Source organism: Erinaceus europaeus, chromosome 3, assembly GCF_950295315.1.
Source record: "Erinaceus europaeus chromosome 3, mEriEur2.1, whole genome shotgun sequence".
Lineage (NCBI taxonomy): Eukaryota > Metazoa > Chordata > Mammalia > Eulipotyphla > Erinaceidae > Erinaceus > Erinaceus europaeus.
Window position 1 is genome coordinate 114,781,802 of NC_080164.1, and position 16,988 is coordinate 114,798,789.

The 16,988-nt window shown below is 39.2% G+C and overlaps 1 protein-coding gene across 4 annotated transcripts in view; it reads right to left on the minus strand.

The window, feature by feature from the left end:
- WDFY3 (WD repeat and FYVE domain containing 3) overlaps window positions 1-16,988 on the minus strand; it is a 291,982-nt gene that overhangs the window by 136,828 nt on the left and 138,166 nt on the right. For all 4 annotated transcript variants that reach the window (XM_060187747.1, XM_060187746.1, XM_016189049.2 and 1 more), the window contains exons 6-10: window positions 16,595-16,756; window positions 9,532-9,724; window positions 8,019-8,205; window positions 5,139-5,305; window positions 1,975-2,442 (exon numbers count right to left, since the gene is read on the minus strand). In XM_060187747.1, coding sequence (XP_060043730.1) covers window positions 1,975-2,442; window positions 5,139-5,305; window positions 8,019-8,205; window positions 9,532-9,724; window positions 16,595-16,756 — 1,177 coding nt within the window. The remainder of the gene's footprint in view (window positions 1-1,974; window positions 2,443-5,138; window positions 5,306-8,018; window positions 8,206-9,531; window positions 9,725-16,594; window positions 16,757-16,988) is intronic.

The window sequence follows — 16,988 nt, forward strand, 5'->3', positions numbered from 1 at the left end:
ATTCACTCTCACCACTAATACAATGGATATTATAAAATCTTTAACCATGACACACTGCCATAGTACTAAATAAGTAAAGCTCAAAACCGAAGTGTTTAGGGGTTTTACTTGGGTGTGGCAAGAAAGTCATGATCAACTAATATTAAGTTTGTAAATAAATAAAACCTAAAGAAAAGTGCTATTTATTTGACTTGTGTTAATTCATTTAGCATACTAAGTGTCATATAGTGTGCTTTACCTGAGAATCAGGAAATAATCACACTTAAGGTATCTGATGATACTAGGTGTAAGTGAACAAGATTTATGATTAAAAACATTTTTGAGGCAGCGGAACATCCACGTGTCTGATGGTTTCAACAGGTACAGACACACTTAAGAGTGAAACCCCCCCTACTCCATCTTCTAGAAGATTCCTGCATTCCTTCTTTACTCACTGCCTCCTTCACCATTTGAGAATCAGGGACATTATTTCTGTGCAGTCTTCCACCCACCCATTTCTCTAGTTCTCCCCCTCTCGTAAGACCCATGTGACTATACTGAGCCCACCTGGTCAACCCACAATCCCTTCACTAAAGTCAGCTGACTGGCAACCTTAATTGCTTTTCAGCAGGCAGCATAATTATACACAGGTTTAAGTGATCAAGACACAAACAAAGGGGTGGAGAGCCATTATTCTGCCTATGGCGGTTCATAACTCAAACATATGTACACTTATAAACTGGCAGTTTCATGAATACAAAACAAATATACATACAGATAGTCTGGACAGAGACATTTACAAAATTATTAACAGCAGGTCTTTGCAATTATCCTTGACTGAAGACTACCTATAAAACCAGAAGTTGAAAGAGTAACATTCAGTGGCATCAGTTAATAAGCATCTAGATGTTCGGTGGTAGGTAGAGAAAGTGAACCAGAACACTCAATTGCCTCAGAGATTAAACTAGAAAGCAACTCTAGGTCTATGACTGGGGATGTACCAACTGAAGAGAGAACATCCACTACTAACCAGCCTAGTACCCTCTGATCTAGTCCAAGGTTGAACCTGAATTCTGTTCACCTCACATTTAGAGAGAATATAGTGGCAGCCGCCACTATCCTGATAGGATTGTGACCGCATCAGATTTTATAGAGCTTGCTGCCATAGAGGACAGGTGTCAACAGGAAAATGCCTGTAGACGGCTTCCTCAGCTGAGGGCAACTATCTCCAAGAATGACAGGTAGATATCATCAGACTGGAAAAGCTGTCCTTCCTCCCTGCCTATCAAACCCAGCCTCTCCCTTTTCAGTGTCCCAGCTGCAAAACAGAGACCCTAATGACCTGTACATCTTACTCTTGGCTCTTGCCTGTGGTCCAGTACCTTGTGCAGAGAGACTAGTCCTGGGAAGGATCCCCATTCAAGAGCCCACTGTGAACTCTCCAGAAGCTATTTGAAAAATCCCAACTAAGATAAAGAATGTAGTTGAATCTTAAAACTTCCCTCACTTTTTAAAAATTTATTATTGGATAGACACAGAAATTGAAGGAAGGAGGAGATAAAGAGGGAGGGAGGGAGGAGGGAGGGAAGGAAGAAGGAGGAGGGGGGAGAGAGAGGGGGAGGGAGAGAGAGAGAGAGAGAGAGACTTGCAGCCCTGCTTCACCACCCATGAAACTTTCCCCCTGCAGGTGGGGACTGGGAGCTCAAAACTGGGTCCTTGCACACTGTAATGTGAGCACATAACCAGGTGTAATACCTCCTGACCCCAAGGCACGCCTCACTTTTCACCTTAAATTCTCTCCATCATTGAGAAATTTCTAGACTTCCCTTTCTCAGCTCCCTAAGAGAGGCTGAATAAACAGCTCACAATCATGCTACAATAACACACATTAGCAAGCTCTTCATATCACTCACATAACAGAAAACAAAACCAGAAGACCCTGTCTAAACTCTTGCATATAAATAACTTAAAAAAAATGAAGGGAAATGCTTTTACCTTGATCATTTAGCGCCTGAGTTGGATCCTTTAGGAGGGCGGCATATTTGTGCAAAAGGTTTACCATGACCTCTAGGAGGCCCACCTCCCTGAACACATCTTTAAATATGTAGTTATGTCGTGTAAACTTGAGGAGTGTTCGCATTGCAATAATGCTACAGTGGTAAGAAGAACTAGATTTTAAGAGGATGCTAACACTGATGAGTTCTTTACAGGGGATATAGTTTAAGCTAAAAACGACAAACTCCAGCATTTCAAAGTATTTGTTTTGCACTTCTGGGAGTTTGGAAATTTTTTCCGCGAACTGTGACAGTGTGTGCTGCGACTCTAGGATGAAGTAATTGGCATTGTCAGCCATGTAAATATTTGTGATGGCATCTAGGATGATCTGGGCGAGGAAGCTGGTTTTCGCTTTTAAAAATGCATTCTGGAGAACTGCAAAGGCCTGGATGTTTCTCACACTGTGACCTAAAATAGAAGAAGAAGAAAAAAAAAGTAGGTGTGATGTGATATCTTAATCATGGCAAACCATGCTGTTTAAATGGTTCATGAACTGTAATGATGACCAACGATTTGCTTTGACTACATGCTGTCTTTACCAAAGGTCATAGTTGTCTGCATCACAGTAACTCAAATTCAGTCAGAAAGAAATTATAATGCTGATAAAACTTTCTTGCATCATTACCAATGCTGGTTTCGGTACTAATCTACCCTAAACAATTAAGCAGATTTAAAAAGAAAAAAGCATGTAACATCTTAAGTCTAGGCTTCAGAGTATGGGGTGTGGTTGGGTTTTATTACATGTAAGATTGACCTTGTATAAGTAAATGTTATTAATCAGGCAATAAGTTTTATCAGGGGGGCAAGTGGTTGTGCACCTGGTTGAGTGCAGAGACGACAGTGTGCAAGGATTCGGGTTCAAGCCCCCAGTTTCAACCCGCAGAATTTAAGTGCAGATTGTCTCTTTCTCTTTCTCAACCCTCCACACACTCAGTTTCACACTATATCTATCCAAAGTAAAGAAATACAAAATATATATTTTTAATTACAGTAAGTTTTATTAGCAAAAGATTGCTAACAAGTAAAATCTAGGGAGCCGGGTGATAGCGCAGCGGGTTAAGCCTCTAGCTCCAACCACCTGGAGGGGAGTCGCTTCACAGGCGGTGAAGCAGGTCTGCAGGTGTCTGTCTTTCTCTCTCTCTCTGTTTTCCCCTCCTCTCTCCATTTCTCTCTGTCCTATCCAACAATGACGACATCAATAACAACAACAATAACTACAAGAATAAAGGAATAAGAGCAACAAAAGGGAAGAAATAAATAAATAGTTTAAATAAAACAAAATCTAAACTATAAAGTGTACTCTGAGGGGCCAAGTGGTAGCAGACCTGGTTAAATGCTCACACCACAGTGCATCAGGATACAGTTTCAAGCCCCTGGTCCCCACCTGCATGGGAAAAGCTTCAAAAGTGGTGAAGCAGAGCTGCTGCAGGTGTCTTTCTCTTCTCTCTCTCTCTCTCTCTCTCTCTCTCTCTCTCTCTCTCCCTCCCTCCCTCCCTCCCCTCTCAATTTCTGTCTTTATCCAAAATAAATAAATAAATAAATAATATTTTTAAAAATGTACTCTGTCCAGCCATGACATCATATCCCCAGACAATAACTTGGGTCCACCTACATATCAGATTTCAGGCTAAGGGGAAAAAAAAAAATAGTATAGCCACAGGCCCTTTGGAATATAACTAAAATATGCCTACTAGCTATCTACAAAATCAAGGACACCCCAACTCTTCACCTGCACTATTCTAGCCTTTAGGTCCATGATTGGTCAACAATTTGTTTGGCTTTGTATGTTAACTCTCTTTTCAGCCACCAGGCTAGCATGATGCCAACCAGACTTCCCTGGACAGAGGACCCCACCAATGTGTCCTGGAGCTCTGCTTTCCCAGAGCCCCACCCTACTAGGGAAAGAGAGAAGCAGGCTGGGAGTATGGATCGACCTGTCAATGCCCATGTTCAATTACAGAAGCCAGACCTTCTACCTTCTGCATCCCACAATGACCCTGGGTCCATGCTCCCAGAGGGATAAAGAATAGGAAAACTATCAGGGGAGGGGATGGGATATGGAGGTCTGGTGGTGGGAATTGTGTAGAGTTGTACCCCTCTTATCCTATGATTTCTGTCAATGTTTCCTTTTATAAATTAAAAAAAAAATGTACTCTGGGTGGTAGTAGAGTGGGTTATGCGCACATGGTGAGAAACACAAGGACCAGCATAAGGACCCCGGTTCAAGCCCACAGCTCCCCACCTGCAGGGGGGAGTCACTTCACAGGAGGTGAAGCAGGTCTGTAGGAGTCTATCTTTCACTCCCCCACTCTGTCTTCTCCTTCTCTCTTGATTTCTCTCTGTCTTGTCCAACAAGGGCAACAAAATGAAGGGAAAATGGCTTTCAGGAGCAGTGGATTCATAGTGCAGGCACCAGCCCCAGCGATAACCCTGAAGGCAAAAAACAAAGGAGGAAGAGGAGGGGGAGGGAGACGAGGAGAAGGAGGGAGAGGAAAAGGAGGAAGAGGAGGAGGAAAGTGTACTCTGCTTCCCATGTAAAATGTTACTTCTTTGTGTCTATGTTTGCTTGGTTTTAAATAAAATATCACTGTTTGTATCTTGTGCTTTTTATATTATTGCTTATGCAGTGATAACAGAGACAAGAATGAGCCAGGTTCCATCTACAGAAACACACATATAGCAGAAATGTGTGAAGTACCAAAATTCAAGAGCTATGTCTGAATTATTAAATTATTTGAATGTTAAAATGAAATCATAAAGTAAAAATGACATTGCTTGAATTTACAATTGTTACCATACTAAGTATCTGATATGCTAGGGACAGTGATGTAAGAGATGACACCCACAAACCACAATTATAAAGAAAAACAGCATATATTAACTTAACAGAAGCAACAGACTCAAGTCACACTAATTCTTTCTGTTTTCTTTTAACCAGAATACTAGTCAGCTCTGGCTTATGGTGGTACTGGGAATTAAAACCTTCAGTCTCAGGCACTAATGCCATTTTGCATAACCATTATGCTACCTCCCTAGCCCTTCACACTACTTCTATGTTTCTTGGTGACTAAGAACTGAAAAAAAACAACAGCAAAAAACTTCACCTTTGCCTGCAGGCTGAGGCACAGCAAACCCAGGCAACAGAAAGGGGGCTCCGGTGGTAACACCAGCTGGCTTTAGTTCACTGACACCATATGTTGTTAGAGAAGTTATCAGATTAACCAGATCTTTCAAGGCATCCTTGGATTCTGCCTCTTTTGCTTGTTCCAACCTAGAAAAAGTACAAATTAGCAAATATTTATTGTCTTTTGCACAGCCAAAGATTTACCAGAGAAATTTTCACTTCTGTAAGTAAAGAGGCATAAAGCTATGAAAAGTTTCTCTCTGAATTTATCCAACGTAAAAACAATCTTTAAAAATTTATAAACCTAAAGATCTTAGCAGAAATTTTACTGATTTAACATGGGGTTATAACATAAATATAAATCTGTGGAGTACAGTTTCTCAAATTTCATTATAAGACATCTGGGTACATTAAAAAAAGTAGTGTAACACTATAGTTCAAAGAAAGACAATTCACTGATCTCTGGCAGAAAGTCTCCATTTTTACGTTAATATTTCAAGTTCCCTAAAGTTTTACAGTCCTATCAAATTTTACTATTTGCAATGTTAAATCTTATTAACCAATGTTTCCTAAGACACTTTTTTTGTTAATAATAATTAAAAAATTCCTTTGGGAAGAGTTGTAAGACTTGATCTATTTCTGTATTTCACTAATTAATCAGGTACTCTCATTAGAATGCATCTAAATGAAGTTCAGAGCGTCTAGCAACTTTTGAAATCAACATTAATTACTTGAAAAGATCACTGGAATCACCTTTGAAAAAAACAGCACTTTTCAGCTCTGGCTTATGGTGATTCTGGGGACTAGACTTATCTTTTGATCTTGGATTTCTTGAGAACATAAATGGGATACAAAATGTCATTTTAAATTATTTATTGGGGCTTCTAATTATCCTCATTAAAATAAAACTTGCAAATGTAGAAAGGCAGACACTTAGAATTCCAACATTTTTAAGCTTCTTTTATAATCTGAAAAATTTTATAACAATAGTTGGCCTTCAAACCACAGAAAGAATGTGGTAACTAATCATTTGTCAGTGTTAGATACCTCTTTTCCATGTGTAGGCTCTCCAAAAATATGTTGTTTTTTTTTAAATAAAATGGAAATATTGACAAGACCATAAGATAAGAGGAGCACTCCTACTCCACACAATTCCCACCACCAGAACTCCACATCCAAAATACATCTCTTTTTAAGTTAATTTTATTTATTTATTTATTTATTTATTTATTTATTTATTTATTACCAGATCACAGCTCAGCTCTGGCTTATGGTAGTATGGGGGACTGAACCTTTAACTTTCAGTGCCTTGGGCAATGAAAACTGTTTTGCATAACCATTATGCTATCTCCCCAGGCCCAAATATGTCTTTTTACTGCTTAATGTAGGGGCAGGGAATGAAATCTTTGGCCTCAGACACTGCAAGATCCTGCTGAGCATCCTCTCCTGCCCAATTTTTGTTCTATATTTTTAAAAGAGAAACAGGCGCAGAGGGGGAGACATCAAAACATAACCACACTATGCATGAATCTCCCTTGTGATGTCCAGTGACCAAACCAAAGCCAGACATATTCAGGTACTGCACCTCACAGATTTTTCCTGTGCCCCCATAGATAGCTTTTGTTCCCAGTGGCCTCTTAAACTTTGATAGATGGTGAAAGGCAGAGAAAAAGAAAGAGGGAGACAGTGGAAAAAGCCAAAGAGAGGAGAGACACCTGCAACACTCACTGTTCCACCAATGAAGAAGCTCTCCCCTCTGCAAGTGGAGGCTGGGGGCTTGAACCCAGTTCCTCATGCATGGTAACTTCTGAACTTTACCAGGTGAGCTGTCACCCTACCCCTGGCATGCTTTTTCTATCCATGGAGAACAAAGCAGATTAGAAAGAAAAGAACTGGGACAGCTAGTAGAAATCAAAATAAGAGAGCACAAACATACAAACTTTTACTTGCACTTGACTCTATTTTTAGGATTAACACTTATGAACTGAAGCTCCTGTGTCAATGAGTATTGATAGTTTTCAAGCTTTCTGGTATCCCGTTAACCTATAATCTCAAGCGTTTGATTGTCCAATGCTTTACCCACTGTGCCAACTCTGGGATCCCACCTATATCCTCAAAGACTGCGCCAACTAACAGCCACAAGGTTGTGTGAAAGGTGTTTCATCAACTTTCATATGTCATCATTTCTAAATGAAGATACAGTGTATGCCAAATCATATCTCTGGAACTGCCTAGGATTAAGTAATGACGGTTAAGTTAAACTAGTATTAAAGATAATATATTTACAAAACAGTTCTGAGGGTCGGGTGGTGGCATACCTGGTTGAGTGCACACATTACAAAACAGTTCTGGTTTGTAACACAATCAGATGATTTTAAAAATAAGTAATTGCCCAGGAAAAACTAGTGAAATAAGAGAGCCATCTTGGACAAAACCTTGATACCATTTATTTTTTCAGAACATGTGTGGAATATGGGGTGGAAAAAAAAAAAGTGCTATTGAAACATTTTTTGTGTGTATACAGTAATCTGCATGATTACTTTTGTTATTAAACATTTCTTAATCTCAGAAAGGTTTTAAGACACATACACTGTTCTTCCTTGGCTACTAAGAAACACATTTATTCTTTGAATCGGACCACTCATCACCCCACCATCTTTGCAGATATTTGCTAAATCTAACTTTAAGTTGCCTTTTTAAAAAAATTATGTTTACAGGAATAGAAAATAAGTGATTAAAACTAGGAGGATAAAGTAAACATTGAATGACTGACTCCTTTTATCTCTGCAATCTCAGATCACAGAAGTCTTATGAGGAAGACTACACATTCAACATAGATTCTAAACTGTGTGGTTTTTACCTAAGTAAGAGATCACAAAGGAAAGTATATCCTTGCCATATCCGAAAATCATCCAAAAGGGTTTGAGAGACATCACTGGAATCTTTGAGGAAACAAGAAAGTCCAGCAAACATTTCAACAATTTCTAGGGGAGACAGGTCATCAGATTGCTGCATATTCTGAACACAAGTAGATAAACATTCTTTCTCTACAAGAATAAAGAATGAAAACGAATATTGTTTATGTCCATTATGAATATTTCCACACTGAATATTTATTGACAAATTAAATGAAACTCGAAAATCTTGATAAGTAAGTCAAATAGTGTAATATGAATGTTACATGTTTATAATAGTTTTCCTTAGTTTTAAAATGCATTTACCCCCTACCACCACCACCACCAGCAGCAGCAGCGTTGACGTTGGGTATATGAGGCATTTCAAAGAAGACTTTCACTACCTCTGGTGAAATGTATCTATCTAATTTAACATAATGTCAAACGCTAGAAGAAGAAGAATAACAAAAGCTAAAGATATTTACACAGAGGTGGAGGAACAAGAAACACAAAATGACTTAAGGGTGTTAGGTTAGTTACAAATAACTATTAAAATTATTTTGAAATATTTTCAGGAATACATGTGTCTATATTACATATAAGTGGATGCTGAGATTCTATCAATATAATTGTCTTATTGATAATACTAACAGATATTAAACCTGTCAATCTATGGGAAAACTGGTAGTTAAACATTTTAAAGGATAATTAATACTTATATGTGACATAAACATAAAGGATAATTTCTCTTTAATGGGGATTAAAAAGCCTCCTTTTTTCTTTTTTTTTGCTTGCTTGTTTTTCTTTTCTTTCTTTTTTTTTAAGATTTTATTAATGAGAAAGATAGGAGAGAGAGAAAAAAAAACACTAGGAATCATTCTAGTACATGTGCTATTGGGGATTGAACTCAGGACCTCATGCTTGAGAGTCTAATGCTTTATCCACTGCACCACCTCCCAGAACACTGTTTCTCTTTTTTTCTTTTTACACCAGAGCAATGCTCAGCTCTAATTTATGGTAATATTAGGGATTGTCCTTGTGACTTTTGATGCCTCAGACATGAAAGTCTATTTGCATAACCATTATGTTATCTCCCTGGCCCCCATCTAAATATCTAAATTCTTTTTTTTTTAATATCTAAATTCTTTACTTACTCTGAATTATTTACTTATCAGGTATCTTCAGGAAAAGTATGTTGTTACATAGCATTTCCAATTTTTTTTTCCAGGAAAAGAGGAAAAAATACATTTACAAGACAAATTATTTAAACTTCTGTAAATATCCATCCTTTGGAGGGTATGTAAACATCTTACATTTAAAATGCTATACAAAGCTTTTTTTTTTCCTCCTTGAAAACATACATTTAAATTTTAGATATAATATTTGGAGAGGTGAAGATTAAAGTAAGTTTCTTAACAAATAAGGACAAGAGACTTGGAAGACATTTAAATCAGTTAAAATGAGTAAAGAGATAATCACCATGAATATACTTCACCACATTGACACTAAGACCATGACGAGATATAGTCATAAGGACTTCACCAGCACTCTTCCTCCAAGGCAGGTTGTAGGGGGGGCACCAAGAAGTTATTGCACTGAATAAAAGCTGGAGATCATCCTTCTGAGCCAGCTCCTCTGCTGGAGAAACGAAACTGCAAAGTTTCACTAAGATCTAAAACAAACAAACAAACAAACAAACAGACCAATGCATATATAAATAGATTAATCTTTGGGAGGGGAGGAGAAAGGATCTAACCAAAAAGGGCTGCATCTGATCAATGAAATTGCAGAAGTACTGATCATTATCACTGAAGTCACACTAATGTGTGTTCTTAACTTAGCAAACATTAAAAATGGATTCTACCGAAGGGAAAACACTAAGCAGAACTTGTTCTGTGTTTGGTGTTATTGCACCGAAGTAAAAGACTCTGGGGTGAGGGGGAGGGTTCAGGTCCTGGAACATGATGGCAGAGAAGGACCTAGTGGGGTTGAATTGTTATGTGGAAAACAGAAATGTTATATATATATATATATATAACTGTATTTTACTGTCTATTATAAACCACTAATCCCCCCAATAAAGAAAAAAAAGCTTTGAAAAAAATGGCTTCTCTGTGAGTGTGTTATGTATGGTAAGGCTCCCAACCACGCTGGCTTTTATCAACTTCTTTATTTTTATTTTATTTTATTATCTTATTTTATTTTATTATCAGAGCACTGCTCAGCCTGGTGGTGCAGCAGATTGAATTTGGTACTTCAGAGCCTCAGGCATCAGAGTCTCTTTGCATAACCATTATGCTATCTACCCCTGTCCTCAACTTCTTAAAAAAAAAAAAAAGTTCTATGTTCACTACCTTCAATTCACCAAGAAATTTTTTTTTTCTTTGTTTTAATCTTTGTTGGATAGATAGCTAGAAATTGAGGGGGGAGGAGTGATAGGGATAGGCAGAGAACCTGTAGCACTGCTTCACCACTTGTGAAGCTTTCCCCCTGCAGGTGGGGGAGCAGGGGTGGTTTGAATCTCAGTCCTTATACATTGTAACATGTGAACTCAACTAGGTAAGCTACCACCTGGCCCCTTAAGAAAAAATAAATAAATAACCTTAGCTTGAAATAGGATAAATCAGGAGTAATTTTCAAGATTAACATCCTAGATTTCTAGTTTGCTTCTTTAAATCTTAGTTTGCTGCAGGTGAAATATGATGTTCTCCTCCAAATAGAATAGTTTTAGAAGATAAGAAAGTAAAAAATAAATCTTCAAATGATTTTCAAATTATCTGTTTCTCTATTAGGAACAGAAGCTATTAGAATATAAAATCACCTTAATTTGGAAATATTAACTGTAACAAGTAACCATTTTTTTTGCATGACTCCCCCCATGGCTCCAGGTGGCCATTTATTTCCTTTTTCTTTTTTGATAGAAGATGAAAGAGAGATAAAAGGCAGAAACCTGCAATTCTACTCCACCTCTCCTGAAGCTTGAGACTGGGGGCTTGAACAGGAGGCTGGACTAGGGTTCTCACACATAAAATGTGCGCTCTACTGGATGAACCACCACCTGGCCCCCAGACCTAAGTTATAACATGAAAAACACACAGTACAGAGGTGAACTTAGTACTCAGAGTCTAAAGCTTGGAAATTTGGCTATGGTTTCTATTCAATGGATGATTTTCTCTAATCTTCACACAGTGTTAGAAAAAGTTAGTATTTTTTCCTCTGTACTAATGTTTCTTATGTAACCATTTATAAAATATGTAATAGAAACTAATTTGTGATATGCTTTCATTCTCTTAAAAGAAAAGTATTTCATGAATTTTGAGTACTTTAGAATCTCTGAGAAAATTGCCAAGTAGAACAATGTATTGAAAAATCATGTTCTGGGAGTCAGGCACAGTGGGTTAAGTGCACATGGCACAAAGTGCAAGGACTGGCATAAGGATCCTGGTTCAAGCCCCCGACTCCCCATCTGCAGGGGAGTCGCTTCACAGGTGGTGAAGCAGGTCTGCAGGTGTCTTTCTCTCCCCCTCTGTCTTCCCCTCCTCTCTCCATTTCTCTCTATCCTACCCAACAATGATGACAACAAGAATAACTACAACAATAAAACAAGGGCAGCAAAAAGGAATAAATAAACAGGTCTGCAGGTATCTCTTTCTCTCCCCCTATCTTCCCCTCCTCTCTCCATTTCTCTCTGTCCTATCTAACAATGACAACAAGAATAACTACAACAATAAAACAAGGGCAGCAAAAAGGGATTAATTAATTAATTAATTAAAATCATGTTTCAGGTGGTGGGTAGATAGCATAATCGTTATGCAAAGAGCTCTCATGCCTGAGGCTCAAAGTCCCAGATTTAATCACCCGCACCACTATCAGCCAGAGCTGAGCAGTGCTTTGGCTGCTTAATGTGCTGCTTTGCTATTTGCATGAGCCAGGCTTGTCTGTCCTCCACTGCACTGAAGGAAGCTTTGCTGTTGGTGTCTTTTTCTCTTCCCCTCTCTACACACCTCCCTCTCTAGCCCTATCTACAAAAAAAAAGTTTTTAAAACATGTATTGTCAACACACTGTTTACTAGTTATTATAGTGTTTTTACATAATTAGAAGGGCAGATTTCAATTCTCTCATAAAAGCAAGAAAATAAAAGTACTCCCCCCAATCAAGGTTTAGTTCTCAAAACTAAACTGGATCTAATTTTCTGAAGATAACTCATAAGATACTGAGTTCTTAATAAGGAGAGACAAAACTTAGTCTTGCAAATAACTTGGTGTAATATTTTTATTTTATGAAACAGAAAAACTGAAGAGTGTATCTTATTTTCCTTCTATTTTCAGGGACTCTGGTACAAAACCTAGTCAAGTTGGCAGAGCAATTGATCACATTAATAAGGAAGGAAGGAAGGAAGGAAGGAAGGAAGGGAGGGAGGGAGGGAGGAAGGGAGGGAGGGAAGAAAGGAAAGAAGAAAAAATGGGAACAAAGGTGAAAAAAGGAAGAAATCCCCCCCCATGAAGCAAGCAACTGCTAAGGTCCCAGGAAACCTATCTGCCATATAGTATAAACAGAGATTTCGCTTATCACAAACACTGTGTTCTGAAAACATTTATCAAGTTTGTCTCATGGGTTTCTAGACCAAGTAAGAGCAATGCCCAGTCTAGGAGAGGAACTAAAACAGTACTGAAACCAGACACACAGGAACAGGACTTGGGGCAGGGACCAGGAGTTGGTTGCTTCGTGAGGGGATTCCTTCCTTCCTTTCTTCCTCCCTCCCATCCTTCCTTATTAAAGTGACCAATTACTCTGCCACTTGGCTAGGTCACTGTACCGGTTGGTCACTGCACAGGGACACAGCTCTGGCTCTCTGTTTTCCTCATGGTAAATGATGAGTTTCATTAACTCCTTGGTGTTAATATTCAATGAATCCCAACAAATTGCAATATGGTCAAATAAATCCCACATTTAGTTGAAAGTCAGTATCTCTGCTGCTTTCAGATATGAGGGAAAAACTGGGGGGAAAAAACAACTTTGATATCAAGCATAAATTCAGGCTCCATTCACTGTCAGAGGCATTCATTATTTTTTATTTTTTAACTCTTATTTAATTTTTGTTTGTTTGTTTGCTTGTGTATTTATTGCCACCAGGGTTAACACTGGGGTTCAGTGCTGGTACTATAATCCACAGCTCCCAGTGGCCATTGTTTTCCTTTATTTTTTCCTTTCTATTTTCATTTGACAGGACAGAAAGAAACTGAGAGGGGAAGGGGAGATAGAGAGGGAAAGAGAGAGAGAGAGAGAGAGAGACACCTACAGACCTACTTCACAGATCATGAAGCATCTCTCCTGCAGGTGGGGAGGTTTGGAACCTGGGTCTTCGTGCATGGTGATATGGCGCTTACCCAGGTGTGCCACCAAATCCATTATTTCTTCATAAGAATTTTGTTGAGGACTCATGAAAAGGGTGACTTGGATAGCGGACTGCATTTCCACAGGGCCGTTGGGCTTTCCCAAGTGTGCTGCTTTTCCATGCACGCAGCCCAGGTCAGAGCCTGACCCCCAACACATTGAAGTATTATAAATGACATTTAATTAAAATTACTTATCAAGGAAAAAAAATAAGGAGTTGGTGGTCCAGGAGGAGGCACAGTGTAAAGCTTTGGACTCTCAAGCATGAGGTCCCAAGTTCAATCCCCGGCAGCACATGTGCCAGAGTGATGTCTGGTTCTTTCTCTCTCCTATCTTTCTCATAAACAAATAAAATCTAAAAATAAAAAAAAAGGGGGTTAAAGCAAGGCATTTATTCTTTTGCAAAAAGGCGTGCTGCCAACAGTGGCTGTCAGGCAGCAGCGCGCCCCCTTCACCCTTCTCCCATCTTTTATACCTGATGCAGAACTGTCTCCTCCACCCCCGGGATGGGCTTCAGAGCTCACTATCTCCCCCTGTTGCCTGAATAAGGAAAGAAGGAAGAGTGTCTAATTTAATCAGCAAAGACCACTCCACTATATTTAGTGTAGTTTCGTGAAGCAGCTTCACTTCCTATGCTACTTCTTCCTTTACTTGCATTGCTTTTCTCATCCAATGTAACTCAAGAGGGCAGATGAACCAAACATTTAGTCCTAAGTTTGCCATCTGCTCATATGTCATCATTTAAGAGGGGAGGGACAAAGGTTCTGAAGTCATGAATTGTCTTGAAAATGATATGCACTCATGATAGATGTTATCCACTAGCAAATCAAGAGCTCCATAAATACTTGTCAATTTATTTATCCTCCTGCTTTTGCCTTCTTACAATTCAGGTTCCCTCTCCCCTATTCGTAAAACTATAGCTTAGCCCCCTCACAAAGTCAATAAAGGAGCCCCCCCCACCCCCGTAGCACAAAGATCAGTATCACTTATGCCAGCACTGAATGCACCACAGACCCACTATTCTATTGCTACTCTTGACAATGGTAACGCAGCAGCAACTACAACTACTTTTGTTTCACAACTGCTATGTTCTAACAAGAGTGGCACAGCTTTGTGTTTAATTTCATCTCATCCTTACAAAAGCCTTCCAGGTGGATATCATTATCTCCATGGGCCAAGAGAGAAATATAGGTCATATAATGTCAGAGAATTATATACAAAGGGTGTGGGTTTTTCTTCTTCTCTTCTTCTTCTTCTTCTTATTATTATTATTAAGGTAAAAACACAGAAAACTGACCATCTTAGGCTGTGAGTTGATTCATCTATAGAGCACATGCCTTACTGTGCATGTGGTCCTCAGCACAAGGCCTTGTATCAAAGGGGGTGCTCCCTAGATGGCAGAGCAGTATTTCAATGTCTCTTCTCTTTCTCTCAATAGAGAATTTGGGGGGAGGGGGCTGGGTGATGGTGCACTGGGTTAAGTACACATATAATACAAATCACAAGGATCCTGGCTCAAACTCTCAGCTTTCCACCTGCATGGGGGTAGCTTCACAAGTGGTGAAGTAGGTCTGCAGGTATTTCTCTCTCTCTCTCTCTCTCTCTCCCATTCCTCACTCAATTTCTCTCTGTCCTATTAAAAAAAAAATGGCCACAGGAGCAGTGGATTCGTAGTGCAGGCACTGATCCCCAGCAATAACCCTGGAGGCAAATAAATACATAAATAATTTTTAAAAATGGACTAGGAAGGCCACTCTGCAGTAGTGTCATGCAGTCACTGCCTAGAAAGAAAGAGAGAAAGAAAAAAAGAGGGAGGGAGGGAGGGAGAGGAAGGAAGGAGGAAGGAAGGAAGGAAGGAAGGAAGGAAGGAAGGAAGACTAAAATCTCAATCATTTATAGGTAGAAAGTACAGCACTGCTAACCTAACACTAAGATACTGCCTCCCCTTCTACCATCCCCTCTTCTTCCTGACAGAGACATACATGCAGACTGTACGGTCTTTGTCTTTTTTGGGTCAAAAATGTTTTCTTATACTATATTGCTCCATGGATAGCCTGTATTTTTAAGTGTTTATAACACCTGCCATATGGTGATATCTTTTCTCCCCACAAAAAAGGGTAATAAATGATGACCACATTTCCAGGATGGCTAACAAGTCTTTTTTATACTTTTGCTGATCCTGAATGTTAGTGAAAGAATAGAGTTGATAATGGGAGATAATGGCTTTATGAACAGAGAGTAGGTGGCAGCAAGGACTGATACCATCTTTCCCAAGCTACTTATCCACAGGCTATGAACTTCCTGTATGTATATTAAATATAAGTCTGTGGGAAGTGGTACAGGGGAGGATGACTTGGGACTCTATTTGTAGGGAGTCCTGAGCTCCACATGTACATGATGTTCCGCTTTTGTCTCTTTCTTCTTTAATTTCTTTATTATATATATATATTTTTTTTTGGACAGACACAGAAATCAAGAGGAAAGAGGGCGATAGAGAGGAAGAGAAACAGCACTGCTTCACCACTTGAAAAGCTTCCTCTCTGCAGGTGGGGACTGGTGGCTCAAAGCTGAGTCCTTGTGTATTATGTACACTCAACTAGGTGTGCCACCACCCTAGTTTTCTTTCTCTCTTTTTAAATTTAATGTGTTTATTATTAGATAGAGACAGAGAGATACTGAGAGAGGAGAGACAGAGAGGGAGAGAGACAGAGAGCCACCTGCAGACCTACTTCACCACTCATGAAGCTTTCTCCCTGCAGGTGGGGGGACCAGAGGCTGGAACCTGGGTCCTTGTGAATTGTAACGTGTGCACTCAACCAGGTGTACAACCACCTGGCTTTCTTTCTTTCTTCCATAAAAATAATTATTACCCAAGACTTACTACTAACTGTTAATAGGCATCTTTGCTTGCTTCATTTTAGGGATGTTATTGCTAAAGATAACTTTCAGAGCCCTATCTGCTCCTGGGAAGAAGCTTGCTAAGCAAATACTCCTCAGCAGGAATGTACTGATTCAAGCAAAGTGAAAAGTACATTTAAAAAGGGGGGGGGGAGAGAATTATAATAAGCAGCATGAAAAAGGGGTTGGCAGAACATCAATTAAAGTGTACCTGGTTTTTACTTTAATATGAGCTGGGCCCTTCCATACCTGGACAAAAACTTTCTGGAGTAGTCCACGACGTTCTGCTAGAGGTAGCTCATTCTGTGCACCTCCAACTGCCTCAGGCACATGTGGAAGGTCAAAGAACAGATATAAACATTTAACCAGGGTGGAAGGCACTGACATCGTTGTCATGCAGTCCACGGTTTTCTGGAAGACAAACCAACAAACAAGTGAATGGACAGATAAGTAGATGGACTTTCCTTTAAGTGCAAGTTTCTATAGAATGTTTAGCTGTAAGCATTCAATAGTAGTTAACGTCTCTTTTCCAAAGTCACTTTTTTTTTTTTAATGACTGTTGTCTTCCTTTATGTGAATATATCGCTAAGCAGGTATTCACATGAAAGATGTTTTTCTGGTCTATTGAGGTGGCCAAACCAAT